Genomic DNA, 16,766 nt, shown 5'->3' with positions numbered 1-16,766 from the left:
GTCGTTTTCAAATTTGACTCCACATCTATACCCTGTTAGATATGATGGGTTTTACTGAATCTTCTGAATTTTAGTTTCTACTGAGTCGTTTTAAACTCATCAATTTTGCGTGTTCTTACTTTTTAGTTACACTAGAATCATACATTCATCAATGTGGCATAAAGAAAGTACGCCTAGTCGATCGTTTTCAACTTTGACTCACAGTCCCGCTATTNTTTTTTTTTTTTTTTTTTTTTTTTTTTTTTTCAAAAATTTACACACAATTCGTTACATCGATTCGTCCTCATGAGATATAAATACGATCATAAAATATTTTATACATCATGTAGGGTAAGCTAATTATCATGATGGAAAAATAAACTAATTACATGAGAACATTTTTTTAATCATCATGAGGCATAAAAACATTTTTTTTACAAGAAAACATACTAGTGTGTCTATCTCCCAGCATTACTTTTACATTTTCCAAAAGAACATATTAGCGTTTCTCCCTGGATATTTAAATAAATATAAGTATTGCTAATATATAACGATCCACTACAAAGATTGGGCGATATAGCTTCGTAATTTGTCACGTTATTTTTTGTTACTAATTATTGCGACAATTAGTTACTAATTAGTTACAAAAAATTAAATTAAAAGTTTTGTAGCAAAATTGTAATAATTTGTAATAATTAGTGACACCACTAGATACAAAAAATAGTTTGTGAGAAATAGCCACTGATAAGCAACTATACTTTTGTGACAATTCTAAACATATTTTACTAATTTATTTTAAGGTAATTAGTTACACGTAAGAAGGATATTGTTGTAACAAATATACCCACTACTGTGATTAGTAACTTAATTTGTAGTAACTAGTTACTAATTATTCTTGTAGTAAATAGCTACATATAAGTACCAGTATAGGTGTAACAAATATACTCACTACTTTGTATAATAACAAAATTGTAATAAATAGTTTCAATAATTCTCACAAATTAAAGGTGTAGATCATTTATAATGACGTTAACTTCAGTACTCAAAATCTTAACATCCTTTTTTTTTAATCTGAAAATGACACTAAAATAGATATGTGATTTTTAACATATTGTAATATTTTAGAATAATTTTACTGTAAAAGATAACAGTAATAATTAAAAAAAAATAAGAAAACCATGTGGCATAAACAGAATAACAAAAATCATGTGGCATTACATAATTGTTCACTGTTTTAGCGAAGCAAAAAAAAAACTAAAAAAAGACTAATATTAATAGAGCGTAAACAGAATAACAAAAACTACTTTGAAACACCCGTTCTACTGAAACTATAGTCCCTGAGTAAAGTAAACATAAGAAAAAATACTATTAATGTCAAATTTGAATATTGCAAAGCACATAAAAGAGAGAGTAATATATATAGGTGTAATTAACCTGCAAGTGCAATTGTTGGTGATAGCAAGTTGGTAGATAATTAATAACAAAAAAAAAGTGAGTAGATCACGTGAAAAGAAAGTTATATTCGTGATTAAAAAAGTTTGGTTGGAACGATCGATATAGTAGTGATTGTTCTTGTTCAAACTAAACAGTTTCTAATTTCTTTATATCTTGGTGATTGTATCTTGAATCTTCAGCTCCTCCGGAAAAAAAAACTAAACATTACTGTGGAAAGGAGATCATCTGGTCCGCAATAAGAAAAAACCAATTGAGTCATAACGTGACCGTTGGACCGGATATTCATCATTCTATCTTGATAGATTTTTTTTTTTTTACATGTTTTACTAAAATGATCATCTAAAACGAAATTTGGATAGGATACATATAACTTATGTTACGCAGATACACAAAATATTAGAATCTGATAAATATATATTATGTCGATAAAGCAATCAGATACAAATATTTTAAACTTCACTGGTAACAGTCAAACAGATGTACTAATTTCGTCAGCGTACGTATTCAACTCTCTGGTCTTGCTTGCCTAAGCTTTTATTTAACATGCGGAAAAGCACAAGCTCTCTTATTGCAAAAACAGAAAAGAAGTGTTCTAAAATTGTAATTTTAAAAACTCCAACATTTCAATATTTTCATTGCTCACAAAATCTCTATATAAAGCTAGTCGATTATCAACAGACAGAGTAACACTTCAAGAGAAACAACGAAAAACAAAAACAAAAAACAGAGAAAAACAAAAACAAAGAGGGCAACGAAAATGAGCGACGAGGGTAATAAGGGATCCGAAAGTTCGAGTGAGTGGGCTAACTTAACACCTGATTGCTTGCTCGAAGTCTTCTCGAAGCTGACTGTTGATGAGATGTTGGACGGCCCAATGCAAGTCTGCAAGCCATGGTCGCAAGGTGGAAACATGGCCGTTTACAGTACCTTTGGCTTTGGAACTCGCACTGCTCCGCTTCCGGCCTCTGGTGAGTTCGACTGGGATGCCATGGAGGAGAAGATGGACGCCCTTCTACAGGCTTTTGTCGATAGGAGCAAGGGTGGCTTGAAGAGTATCAAGATCAAGCTCTGCACTGACAAATCCATCTCCTACGTTGCTGATAAGTAAGTCACTGCACTCTTCTTTTCTTTTCTTTTTTTTGGTGTCAACTGTCCATATTAGTTCTGCATTTTGATTTTGGCTATGTAGTATATCACAAATTTGCATTTAAGTGGGAAATAAAATCATGGATTCCCCAAGAGAATTCAAAGGAAACTGATCATGCTTGAAAGTCGCAATGTGCCATGTATATTTCAATATTGAACCTGAACAGAGGAAAGTGCAACAAATCAATTTAGATAGGATAGTTTTTGTCATCATGGATCAGGGTAGTTATACATGGTGTTGAGATCTGCTATAAGTTTGCTCGCGTCAGTTTTAGCCAGACCCATAATCCCAAGCGTTGCATGATAGAATCTTACAGTAGCGGACCTAGAAATATATAATTTAAGGGGGTCAAAATGTAACTAAAAAGATTAAAGTTTATAATTTTAAAAAACTAAAAAACTAAAAATATATCTTTGTTTTATTAAAAAAAAACTACAAATTTGGTTAAATATTTATAGGTGAAGCAAATAAAAAGACTAAAAATCATGAGGAAAATATTGTCAAAACACAAAATAGTAGAAAATATGATAAAAATTGAAAGGAATAACACAAATTTGTAATTTTAAAGAGGTCAAAACAGAAAAACTATAAATAGTATTGTAAAACTTAAAGGACTATAGGATAAATTTAAAATTTTAGGGGGTCAGCTGACCCCCTTTAATCCTTACTAGGTCTCGCCTCTGGAATCTTAGACATATCACTCGTATTGTGTTTAATGTTTTCATTTCTTGTCTCAGTTGCCCTGATCTTGTGGTGCTCTGGCTTACTTCTTGCCCAAGTGTCACTGATGCATCCATACTCAAGATTGCGTCGAAATGCAAGAAGCTGAAAGAAGTTTGCGTCCGCAGTTCAGGTGGAATAACTGAAAACTCGCTCAACATGGTGAAACAGAATTGCCCCAAAGTGCAGATTCTCAACAACTGAAGTCTCCAAGACTCCAACAATGGCGTATATATGAACGCTGTCTATTGTAAAGGTATAGAGGTTTACACCACAGACTTCTGCTTGGAAAACGCCAAGCTAACGCTTTTCTATTTATTCTTATAACACAGATTAATGTGTACAAGAATAAATCTAAGCACTCTTCTCTTTTCTATCTAGCTAACCCTAGTCTAGATCTAAGAGAAGAACAACACTCACCTTCTTAGCTATTGATTGATTAGCTTCGAAGAATACAATCTCTCTCAAAAGGTTTCTCAAAGTGTTAAAAAACCTGCGTCTACATTCTCTTAGTATTTTATACTAAACCACTCAAAACCCTAACATGAAGATCTTCGAATCTTCGTCTAAGGCAAATACTTGTGCGCCAAGGTCTCACATTCCTTAATCGTTGAGTGAGATATTCTCCGAATATCTCCTCTCCCAATCTAGCTTTATCTTCATACACGAACAGTGACACGTCAGCTACGCCTCCTTGTCACACCTCACTCATCCGTTCCCAGATACAACCTCACTCATCCGTTCCCAGATACAACTTTCTGTGTCCTCACAGCTCCTTGTTCCAACAGCTCTGCTACTGCAACTGCATCTTTAATCTCCCCCTTTTTGACTCAGGTTGATAATCAAGCAACTGATGCATCCAACCCTGAAAACCAAAAGACACACAGAGACACAAAGCACAACCCAGAACAATAGAAACCCAAATCCAACATAAAGGGACCAACGCCTGGTTCAAACTTATTACAAACCAAATAAACAGGTCAATGACCAGCGAGTTCAATAACCAAAACAACATGGGCAACAACAAAATAAAAAAAAACACCCACTCCCCCACAAAAACATAATCCTGCTCCTCCACAAAAATCAATCATCAGACTCCGAATCTTCATCTCCCCCTTCTTGGTTAGCACCCATGAGTCAAAAATAGTCGAAAGAAGGAATTTACAGGCGATTGAGTCAAGAGAACACTTACCTGCAGCAAGAGCTTCTTGCAGAATACGAATAGCCCGACGCATGGCTTTGCGATCAGCTGCCGAGTCAGACTTAAACGGCACCCGCGAAGATTCAGGTCGCTTGTTCTTTGCAACAGCCTTGCGTGGAGATGGTTGGCGCTCAATAACAACCGGATGCTGGGCTAAAAGCAGCTGGTATATCAAACTGGGAAACGGCAACCGGGACGTTGACTGAGCTTGCAGACCGAGCTGAAGGATCTGATCATAAACCAATCGACCAAAATCGAAAGGTATCTGATGCATGATCATGTAGATGATCATCGCCCTACCTGTGGATATATAACCATGATTGGCAGTAGGGGACCAGTTGCTTCAACAGAGCTTGTGCAGCTCCTTGATTGTCGAGTTCCGGACAACCGTAGGGACCAACTGCGTACACTGTTTGACCTTCCCATCCGACAAGAACAAGGCCAAATCCTCCTCTAGAATCGCTGCAGTCCGTTGTCGTTGGTCACGTAGATCCACGGATTTTAGCCCAAACAACGCATTGATTCGAGCAGGCGAGAAGTCGTACACCCTGTCTTGCACAAGGACATCCACCGAATCAGTGTCCACCTTGACGGTCGGAAGTTTCGCCCAGAATTCATGGACCACCTCAGCAACATAGGGACCTATCCCCATGACAGTTTTGAGCAACCCAAACTGCTTGAGAAGGAACTTGACCGTCCCATCATCACCACACACAGCACTGGCTTCTGGAGCCAGAATACGAGTAGAGAAAGAACCATACCTGCGTGCAGCCTCGGCGGAGATGAACCGTTTCCGGTCGAAGGGAGTCAGAACAGGACCACGAACCCGAGATCTGCTGGTACACAGTCGTTTGGTTTGGGCAATGGAGACGGAGGATTTCGTGTGTCGCTTGCGAAGTAGAGAAGACACACTCGATCCAGGAATGTCAACCGACGGATTAGTGTCGGAGACTTCAACCACCGGGGATTCGACTGTAACGGGCTTCGGAGGAGGTGAGGTAGAGGAAGAGTCACATGCAACAGGGGATTGTGGAGGCTAAGACCAGGAGACAACTGGATCGTCACGAGAAAAAGCCGTGGCGAAAACTTTAGGAACCTCGTCTGATTCAGGTCCGTCTGGATTATAGAGGACCATGGTTGTGCACCGCGGAGTTGCTGGAGTCACCTCCGACGAAGAGGAGTCACCACCACCCAGGTGATGTTCCAACGGAGCGATGTCCTGCATGGGCTGGACAAGGCGCTGCAAGCCGCTTAGGATTGACTTCATTGATGCAGTGTGGTTAGTACACATGAATTCAAAGCGATCGAGAGAAGAAACAAAGAGGATTGAGCAATTGATTGTTCAAATTCTCAAGGATGGTGATGTGTGAAAACCCTAACCCTTGTTCCTCTTATATAAACCTCTAAAACGGGCCGGATTGGGCCTTGGAGAGAGTTTGGTGCATGTATCTCTAGAAGTCAACCCAATTCACTGCATACACTAGACAACCATTTAATGCAATAATGCTTAAACACAACACTCACACCAACAGCTACAACCCATTGATCGATGTATTCAGACTTCACATATCAGTGTTCAGGGATCCAGAGAGAGATTGATTCATGGCAAATTTTTTAAAAAGGTTAAGTACAACCAGAACATACCTGGAAACCTTTACTCGCAAAGTCATGCCAATATTCTTCAAGAAACCCACATCGAACACTACCACAACCTCTTGAATTGTCAAAGGATAATAGTTGACACAATGGATAGACTTTCACACTGTCATGCCTTCAATCCTTTTAATGCCATCCAAACATGTATAGGCAGCTGGAATATCTTTGGAGAGATCAAGAAACAGACCCTCTCTTCTTCTTTTTTGTTTTTTTCATTATTATTTTTTTTTATTTTGCTCTTCACAGATCTTTTGAGATTCAAAGATATCACTTGACTTCTCAACCTCTGAATCGATCTCAAGTCACTGATGCAATCACATGACTTTGTCTCTCCTCAGCTCTTTGACCTCCTAAGACATGACAACATTTCACAGGAGCCTGGATCGACATGACAGACAACTATTTTCCACATGGTCTTTCAGCATACAACAACCATCAACCTTTTATATATCCTAGGATTTCCATGGTCTAATTCGATGTGTGCCCCTATCAAGCAATCAACACAACTAAACAAAGAATTAGATTTCACAGATCTCAATGGACTTACGCAGATTAGTGAATCTGTTAAAGTCTAATGGTTTGGTAAATAAATCAGCTAGCTGAAATTCGGTGCGTACATGATCAATCTCAATCAGTTTCGCCTCAACCAATTCACGAATGAAATGATGTCTAATATCAATATGCTTGGTTCGTGAGTGTTGGACAGGATTTTTAGAAATATTAATTGCACTCTGATTATCACAATGAATTAAGATAGAGTCAGAAACAATACCATAATCAGCAGCCATCTGTTTCATCCACATCAGTTTAGTGCAGCAGCTACCCAGGGAAATGTACTCTGCTTCAGCAGTTGAAAGTGATACACTGTTCTGCTTTTTGCTGTGCCAAGATATTAGATTGTTACCCATAAAGAAGCAACCACCACTTGTGCTTCTGCGATCATCCACGGAACCTGTCCAGTCTGCATCACAGTATCCTGTTAAACTGGTGGTTGTATCCTTGGTGTAGTAGATCCCCAGTTCCACTGTGCCTTTAATATACTTAATGATCTTCTTTACAGCAAGTAAATGTGACTTCTTAGGCCTTGCTTGATATCTAGCACACACACCAACAGCTAAATAGATGTTTGGTCGGCTCGTAGTCAAGTACAGAAGACTACCAATCATTCCCGATATAGCTTTTCATCCACATCCTCCCCAGCTTCGTCTTTTGATAGTTTGTCATTCACTCCCATCGGTATATTGGCTTCCTTGCTAGTAGTGAGACCGAACCTGGTTATCAAGCTTCTTGCATATGAGCTTTGAGAAACAAAAATGCCTTCAGCTGACTGTTTAACCTGCAAACCCAAGAAATAAGTTAGCTCACCACACATACTCATTTCAAACTCATCAGTCATATTCCGTACAAACAGATCAACAAGTTGCTGACAGGTTGATCCAAACACAATGTCATCCACATAAATTTGAACGAACATCAGGCCTTTGTCGAGACTCAGAACAAACAGAGTCTTGTCCACACTACCACGAACATAGCCTTGATCCATCAGAAACGTTATAAGCCTCTCATACCAGGCTCTAGGTGCTTGTTTCAAACCATATAAAGCTTTCTTCAGTTTGTACACATGATGCGGATGTTGTGGATCTTCAAACCCTTTAGGTTGCTCAACATACACTTCCTCTTGAAGAAGTTCGTTCAGAAAAGCACTCTTAACATCCATTTGATGTAGTGTGAAATTCAGGGCACGCGCCATTCCAAACAAAAACCGAATAGATTCCAACCTTGCAACAGGTGCAAAAGTTTCATCAAAGTTAACCCCTTCTACCTGAGAGTAGCCTTGAGCCACGAGTCGAGCTCTGTTTCTCACAACACACCCATGTCCATCACTCTTGTTCTTAAAGATCCACTTTGTCCCCACAACATTGACATCATCCGGTCGCCTTGTGAGGTCCCACACATCACTGCGTGCAAATTGTTCAAATTCCTCCTGCATAGCCGCTATCCAAAACTCATCAGCTAGGGCTGCTCTGTGGTTCTTCGGCTCTGTTGATGAAACAAAGCATGCAAACTGTACTACTTCAGAGTCTTGTGGCACCTGCTGAATGATTGATCGCTGATTCTTCCGGGCTAAATGTAGAAAGTCGATTTGCTTTCCCCTGGTCACTCTTCCCCCCCCTGAATCTCACCAATAACATCATTAGTGGAGTGATTCCGAGGAGCCTAAGACATAACCGGAAGAGGACAGACCTCTGAGGAAACAACCAGAGAAGCAGCAGAGGAAACGACTTCCAAGTCATTAGAAGAGGCATCAGGAGAAACAGTGACTGGATCATAGGAATGGGACATAGGGATGAATGCCACACGCTGAAAAGAAATATCATCAAAAACCACATTGGTAGTCTCTTGTACACAGCGCAGGCGCTTGTTGTAGACCCGAAACGCCATACTATTCCCAGAATACCCCATGAACAGTCCTTCATCACTCTTTGAATCAAACTTTCCCAACTGATCTTTGTCATTTAAGATGTAACAGACACATCCAAAGACATGGAAGTAACTAACAGAGGGGGTTCGACCCTTCCATAATTCGTAGGGTGTCTTGGAAGTCCCAGGTCGAACATACACCCAATTGATGGTGTAGCAAGCGGTGTTGACAGCCTCATCCCAGAAGTGTTGAGCAACTTGATTCCCATGTAGCATTGCACGAGCCATATCCTGTAGAGTTCTGTTCTTGCGCTCAACCACGCCATTCTGTTCTGGTGTTCTGGGTGCAGAGAACTTATGAGAAATACCCTCAGCTGTGCAGAATCCATCAAACAGCTCATTATGAAACTCACCACTGTGATCACTTCGTATTCCTTTGATAGCCCACTTCTCACCTTTGATTTGTAATGCCAGAATCCGAAAACACTCAAGTGTATCGGACTTCTCTCGCAGAAAACGAACCCATGTATAACGAGAGTAATCATCAACCATAACAAAGATGAAGCGTTTACGAGTCAAGCTATTGACACAAATGGGACGTATCAGATCCATGTGAACCAGGTCCAAAACACGACTGGTGCGAATGTCAGAAACAGCCTTGTGTGACACTTTGACCTGTTTCCCTTTGTTACACGGTCCACATACAAAGTGCTGATCAGACTGTAGCTTAGGCATCCCACAAACGATCTCTTGATGTGCAAGCTTTTGCATAGTGCGAATGTTTAGATGCCCCAACTTCTGGTGCCACAACTCAGTATCTGTTGTGGTTGATGCAAGAAAACATTGTTTTATTGATTTCCACATGTAACAGTTGTTACCGGATCTCTTGCCCTCCAACTTCACAAAGCCTTGTTGATCAACAGCTTTGCAGTCCTTCTTGGTAAATGTAACATCCAAACCTTCATCACACAACTGGCTGACACTAATGAGATATGTCTTTAATCCATCAACCAAAAACACATCTTTAAGACTGGGTTGTGTGTTTCCACCAGTAACACCTTTACCTTTGATTAACCCTTTTGCTCCATCGCCAAAAGTAACCCGACCAGCAGACACATCTTCAAAATCAGACAGATTGGTGTGAGCTCCAGTCATATGCCGAGAACAACCACTATCAAAGTACCACTTCTTTTGGTCACAACCATTGTGACTCTCAGCCTGAGCCACATGGCAGTACATCTCTCCTCTCGGAACATACAACGGATTGATAGATCTCATGCCTCTGTGATACAACCCTTGTTGAGACACCTTTGACATCCGATTGTTATAATCATAACACTGAGCCTTAAAGTGGCTGAGATTCCCACAATACCAACATCCATTCCTTCAACTGCGAGAAACACTGAATACTGGTCCATATGCTTGATGACCCGAATAGGGATTTTGGACACCAAAAAAAAGATTGAACTGATTCACTGTTGAAGCTGCTCTGTTCGGGGCCTTAGCAGTGGGCAGAATCCGTCTTTGGGGAAGACTGACTCTAGTCTGCTGATACCTTTCTTTTGCAGGTGTCGTTACATGGACAGATGAGTTAGTAGGCACAGACTCTTTACTTACCGAGGTCTGACCCTTTACAAACTGAGTAGATGTTGAAGCACCAGTGCCTTGATATCCAAGTTCCCACTTCACATTGCCAACTCTCCCACTGTTGAGAATAGTGTCAAGGTCTTTTGTTCCATTGCTCAACATTCTGATATTCTTCAGCTGGTCATCCAGTTGTTTCTCAAGTCACTGAGACTTGGTCCTTTCTTCCTCAAGATCTGTGGACAACAGTGTGAGTTGGGACTTTAGAGCCTCCTTTTCAGCAACCAGTTCATCATACTCCTGCTTCTTCTGAACAAGACTTGAAATGAGCAGGGTGACTTGTTCCTCGGCTGACAAATTCGCCTCATCGTCCTCTGAGTCAGATACCATAGTAGGTTGAATTATCACAGCTGGTTCCTCAACTTCATTGTCTTCAATCACTCCCAGCAGAGCCACATAGTTGTTAAGAATTTATCCGTCTTGCACATCATCTTCGGATTCACTATCACTCCAGAAAACAAGTGATTTGGATTTATTCTCCTTGGTGGGACATTCAGCCTTGGTGTGTCCAAACCCTTTGCATCCATAGCACTGTACTGACCACTTGCGTTTATTATTAGGATACTCCACCCTGGTATGTCCAAATCTCTCACATTCCAAGCACTGACGGTCTTGCTTATCACTTCTCTTAACATCTCTTTCTGAATCTTCTCTTCTTGCAAACGTCGATCCTTTACGGTGACCACACTCCATTTTCTGGAAAAATTTCCTAACCAGCAACCCAACCTTCTCTTCATCCGCAGAGTCTTGTGCCACAACAGCCTTCGGAGTTTCAACCAGCCTTCAAAGCAAAGGACTGAGCAGTTCATTGTTCTTTTTTCTTCAGTTGTATCTCAAATGATTGCATCATTCCAACAACTTGACTAAAAGTCAATTCATCAGAATTCAGAGAGACATCAATGGCAGATCTATGTGGTTGAAACTTATCTGGTATACTCCTGAGAAACTTCTTTACTAGCTTCTTATCTTTGTAGCGCTTTCCCATGACTACACCCTCTTGTGCGATGGCACTCAACCGACCACTATAGTTGGCAATGGTTTCACCTTCTTCCATGGACAGATTCTCAAAATCCGACGCCAAATTATCCAAACGAGTGCGTTTCACATTGCTGGTTCCTTCGAAGGTGACTTGAAGGATATCCCAAGCTTCCTTAGCTGCCACACATCCTTAGACACTGTTGAATTGATCCAGAGGCAGAGAGTTGAAAATCACTGACAAGGCTTGTAAGTTGTGCTTGGATTCAGCTTTTTCTTCAGCAGTCCACTGTTTCTGAGGTTTTGGCACCAACACACCTTTGTCGTCTTTCACTGTTGGTTCAGTCCAACCATCTTCAAATGCAAACCAGGCTTCCATATCAATGCCTTGAATCGCCTGTTTGACTGACACCGTCCAATGTCCATAGTGCTCCGGATCCAGTTTCAGAACCTTCGAAATGGCAACGTACGTTTGTGGTTTCTCCATACCTCTTGTTGCAAGATCTCACCTGTGGAAAAGACAAGACAGACTTTTATTAGGTGTCTGCTCTTATACCAATTGTAAAGGTATAGAGGTTTACACCACAGACTTCTGCTTGGAAAACGCCAAGCTAACGCTTTTCTATTTATTCTTATAACACAGATTAATGAGTACAAGAATAAATCTAAGCACTCTTCTCTTTTCTATCTAACTAACCCTAGTCTAGATCTAAGAGAAGAACAACACTCACCTTCTTAGCTATTGATTGATTAGCTTCAAAGAATACAATCTCTCTCAAAAGGTTTCTCAAAGTGTTAAAAAACCTGCGACTACATTCTCTTAGTCTTTTATACTAAACCACTCAAAACCCTAACATGAAGATCTTCGAATCTTCGTCTAAGGCAAATACTTGTGCGCCAAGGTCTCACATTCCTTAATCGTCGAGTGAGATATTCTCCGAATATCTCCTCTCTCAATCCAGCTTTATCTTTATACACGGACAGTGACACGTTAGCTACGTCTCCTTGTCACACCTCACTCATCCGTTCCCAGATACAACTTCCTGTGTCCTCACAGCTCCTTGTTTCAACAGCGCTCTGCTACTACTTCCTGTGTCCTCACAGCTCCTTGTTCCAACAGCGCTCTGCTACTGGAACTGCATCTTCATCTATCCCCTATCCTAGTTATAATTAAGTCTGCAAGAGTCTAGAGCTACTTAGAGACGGTTAATTATGCTTTCGGTTTAGTTATGCTTTCAGTTTGCTTCTGTGTCAAGAGTCAGAACTTTAAATGTCGTTTGTTAAACCGTCGCTATGAATGTTATGCTATTTCTATCTATGAACTTTCTCTATAGCCCTCAAAACTGCAAAGTGCATAACACAAGTGACAGTCAATCAGATCAAAGGATTGAAACTTAAAAAGAATTAAGATCATACATGATGCAATAGATAAGATAATTATATGCTTGTTACACGCAAGTATACATGGTAGTAACATGAAAAGCCAGTAATAATTATCACATTGACAGTTTCTAGTTATGTGGATTTCTATAAATGATTTACAGAGACTATTGAGAAGAAAAACATGTGTGAGAGTAAGACCAATAAGGTCATAAAAGCCGTAGAGATTTCTCAACTTGGAATCCAAAAAAGCAAAACCCTGTAAACCTTAGAGAAGCCTTTCCAAGCACTTCATACTCTGGCCTATGCGTAAAACTGACATCTCTTAAACCAAAATTGACATTTTCTTTCAAATATTTTCAAGGGAACATCAGAATTTTGACTAAAGAAATCTCAACGTATTTTAATCTTTACCACATGTGAAATTATGGCTTCTCATTGTTTATCAGACGATGCAAAAACAACATCTGAGATCAGCTTAAGTGATCCATAGATTCTGCAATCTTGCTTCTGGCCTCGTTGCAAAGAACATCCGCTTTACTTCCATGTATCGGCTTATGGATGATAACTCTGACCTCCCCATGGTTCAGTATTCCTTCACTACCCGTTGGCATGATTTTGCCTGTTCCCATTAGCGTTATTGGTACTACTGGAACTCCCGTCTTTGCAGCCACCGAAAATGCGCCTTTCTGTAATATCGAAAGCCTCATTATGTTAACACACAGAACAAATGATCAAGAAGAATCTTAGAGATTGTGTTTACCTTGAACGGACCTAACTGACCATCCTTGCTCCGTGTTCCTTCTGGGAAGAAAAATACTGATGCTCCCTTCTTTAGTAGTTCCATGCAACGTTTTAAGCAATCCTGTATATTGCACAAGAGTTAAAAGAGTCCATCTGCTTAAACAAACACTTGGGGAGTGTGGGAGAAACATATAGTTAACATACCATTTGGCTTCTTGGGTCCATCCGCTTCAAGGGAACGACACCCATCATTGACATGGCCCAACCGATAATGGGAATTACGAATATCCCTGTCTTGCTGATGAACTTAAAGCTTTTTCCAAGACTGAGAAGTGTGTAGATATCCAGGAAACTTTGGTGGTTTGAAACATATACAGCTGCAGTATCTGATGATGGGAGATTCTCCAAACCCTCGATGGTGATATTGTAAAAGGGATAAATGCTTATGGAAGCCCAAAGTTTAGCGATGAAGTGATGGAATTTTCTCCTATAGCGATCGAAGAGAAGGACGAACGGATGACCAACTAACATCAGGACAATGAGAACAATGGCAGAAACGGCAGCAACAAGGCAAAAGCATACCCCTCTGAGTCTTGAGCTCAACTTAATCTCTGCACTTCAAAGTTGAAAGAACAAGACAGAATTGTGTATAGAGATTAGGAAAACAAAGTTGTTCAACTAGCAAAACAGACTACTGCAAAAATATATTCACAAAAGGTTTAGCCAAAAGAAAAAAACCTGGTTCCGGATAAGAAGATTCAGGGGTTGCAGCTCCAGAAAGATCTGATCTCACAGTGATAGTTCTTGCCAATTCACTTAATCTATGTGATTTCTTATAAAGAAATCTGAGAGGATCCCAACTTAAAGAGCGGTTACACAATTGAAAGCCAGTACGTCTTGTTTCACTCAAATTTCTTCCCCTCGGAACAGCTAAAGACGAAACATGGAAAGCAAAGCAAGTAATGAGTTAAAAGATCAATCTCACGCCAAAACAAAACAAATAGTATTTGTATAAGTAACAAAGAGTGACTCCAAAGATAGCATCAAGAGATAAGATAAAAACTATAGCTTTCAGTTGAAGAGGCTGCAGATAAATCTATAATCAAAAAAGGGCAATATCGTTGCCTTACCATGAAGGGAAGTACTAAAGCTCGCTATACCATTCGAAATACGACCAAAGCAACATACTTTATCTCTCGAAAGCTGCATCTCCAAATAAATTTCATAGAAATAAGAACAAATTTTAAGATAGCTTCATGTTCATTGTTCAACTAAATCCAAAACAAAACTTGCAATTTTTGTTTTTTAATGGGTAAAATAGCAAAAACATCACCAAGTTAAAATCTTGATTAAGCTTCCATCGCAGAAACTAACGAATCAATCACAAAAACAGTAAAGAACCTTAAAAAGAAGAAACGAAATTAGTACCCGAATCAACGATGACTGTGATGAACAAATCGGGTTTCTATAATCTGAGAACATGAATTAAGAAAACAAAGTTAGTAATTGTATTCAACAGATAAAGATACAAAATTCAAGAAGAGGAGGAAGAAGAAGAAGCATATACATGAAGGGTGTGAAGAGATGCTCCGAGCAGAAGCGACATCCATGGCGGAATCTCTCGAGCCAAAAACATGCGTCAGATTTGAGCTCATAAGTAATCCGTGTCATCTTCTTCCTTCCTCCAAGCTTATCTCGGGGGGGGGGGGGTGTTTCTTTGCTCTACTGTTTTCAATTTCTATTCATCAACTGTCTGTCGTTTTTATATGAAAATGCGGCGGATTGCTGTTTCCTCGTTTGTGATATTGACTACATGTCGTTTGTTTTTGTATGTGAAGGGCCCGCTAGTATAAATAACTACAAGGCCTTTTTAGGGCATTTACTAATGATGGCCCATTAAGTGAGAATTGATGATATATTTTGACTTTTGGAATTGAATTGTTTCATAAAATTCTTAATCAGAATCTAAGAGCATCATTACTCCAGCAACCTTCTCAAGTTGCTCAAGAATTAATTAATCAAAACCAAATTTTAACCTTTTTGAATTAAAAAAACATTTCATAAAAGAAATTTACTACTTTATTACGTACGTTTTTAGAATTTAATCTCGTACGGCTGTTGGAGAATAAAAGCATTGATAATTTGATTCAGAATGAAATTAATGAAACAGGCATATTAATTGTGAATGACAAACTAATTAATTCGAATTCAGAGATATGTATGTGTAACATTGAGGAGTAGTACATGTGTATCAGTTTTGAAATCAATTTTAAAAACCAAAACAGTAGTATTGATTTAATACCATAATGGAAATGGATTAGCACATTATCCAGTTGGCCTCATCTTATTACCACATTGGAATTAGCAACATAATCAAGGAAGATCTTGACTAGAATATATATTATGGTAATACATGTAAGACAAATCTCAAAATGTAATTTATATATAACATTGTAGCATGAAAGATATTATCTTTTCCGTTTAGAGCACTTATCCTCTTAGGTTACAGCTTTGTTTTAATTACTTCCTTTCACAACTTCATTTTGGTACATAAAATATATTTACTTTCTAAACCTATATCACCCATTAACATAATTAAATGTGGTCAAAATCTCTTTGTGTTAACTATTGAGTCAACAAATCTCGTATTTATCAACTATGGGTCTAACTAATTTTTCCCTGTTTGGGCTTTATTCCTGGGCTCGGGCCTTGTAAACATTTTCATTTCTCCTTATTTTAATTTGAATTATCTTTTAACAAAAAAAAACAAATCTCGTATTTATAGTATATGATTGACGTTTGTAAAAAGAGAGAAACTATATGAAAATATTTAGTTCCATTGTTGAGGTTTTTTTTTAAATAATTTTAGATTCGAATCGCAAGAACAAACTATAGATTAAAAGTTTTGAGAGTGAAAATATCCCAAACACTTAACATAAAACAGAAAGATAGATATCTTATGATGATGAAAACTAAAGCAACAAAACAAACTTCAACAATCTGGAAATAGAAAAACTAAATTTAGCTAAAAGATTGAACTTAGTAAAAAAAAAAAAACTACAATCTCTCGATTGACTTCTCCAATTAAGCCATAGCCAAACCAATCACAACTGCGGTCAAGAACCAACCGCTTGCAACCTTTAATCCACCAGCAGCGTTATGGGGAGCTGGAGCCGGAGCTGTAGGACTAACAGGAGAAGCCTTAGGAGCGACACTGCCATCACCGGATGGTCGTTCAGACAAAACAACAAGAGTAATCTTTTCACCTTTAGCGCAGTTTCCAGGAGCACCACTAATGAAGAAGTAAGGGCCAGATTTGTCAAGATGAACCTCAGTGTGTCCATCCTTGTATTGCTTCAAGGGCTTTGCTGTGTTACAGCTATCGTAATCTTCTTTTGTCACTTCTAGTACTGAATCTACTTTCATGTCGTACTTCCACACTAT

The 16,766-nt window shown here is 39.0% G+C and overlaps 3 protein-coding genes across 3 annotated transcripts in view; 1 reads left to right on the top strand and 2 right to left on the bottom strand.

The window, feature by feature from the left end:
* LOC104727656 (putative F-box/LRR-repeat protein 19) lies at positions 2,192 to 3,505 on the top strand. The gene is made up of 2 exons (XM_010446744.2): positions 2,192 to 2,538; positions 3,319 to 3,505. The coding sequence occupies exons 1-2, from the start codon at positions 2,192 to 2,194 to the stop codon at positions 3,503 to 3,505; spliced, it is 534 nt and encodes a 177-aa protein (XP_010445046.1).
* Positions 12,885 to 14,999, bottom strand: LOC104721787 (1-acyl-sn-glycerol-3-phosphate acyltransferase 1, chloroplastic-like). Its single transcript, XM_010439855.1, has 7 exons — positions 14,890 to 14,999; positions 14,751 to 14,794; positions 14,453 to 14,525; positions 14,061 to 14,252; positions 13,527 to 13,933; positions 13,342 to 13,443; positions 12,885 to 13,267 (listed from the first exon to the last, which is right to left on the bottom strand). The coding sequence occupies exons 1-7, from the start codon at positions 14,975 to 14,977 to the stop codon at positions 13,052 to 13,054; spliced, it is 1,122 nt and encodes a 373-aa protein (XP_010438157.1). The 5' UTR covers positions 14,978 to 14,999; the 3' UTR covers positions 12,885 to 13,051.
* Positions 16,201 to 16,766, bottom strand: part of LOC104727655 (early nodulin-like protein 1) — a 1,993-nt gene continuing 1,427 nt past the window's right edge. Inside the window, exon 2 of the mRNA XM_010446743.2 lies at positions 16,201 to 16,762. Within this exon, the coding sequence (XP_010445045.1) occupies positions 16,407 to 16,762 (356 nt within the window). The 3' untranslated portion in view covers positions 16,201 to 16,406. The remainder of the gene's footprint in view (positions 16,763 to 16,766) is intronic.

The sequence above is a fragment of the Camelina sativa genome, chromosome 11, assembly GCF_000633955.1.
Source record: "Camelina sativa cultivar DH55 chromosome 11, Cs, whole genome shotgun sequence".
NCBI classification, from domain to species: Eukaryota; Viridiplantae; Streptophyta; class Magnoliopsida; order Brassicales; family Brassicaceae; genus Camelina; species Camelina sativa.
Note: the sequence above shows the minus strand (reverse complement) of the source record. Positions and strands in the feature narration are given on the sequence as shown.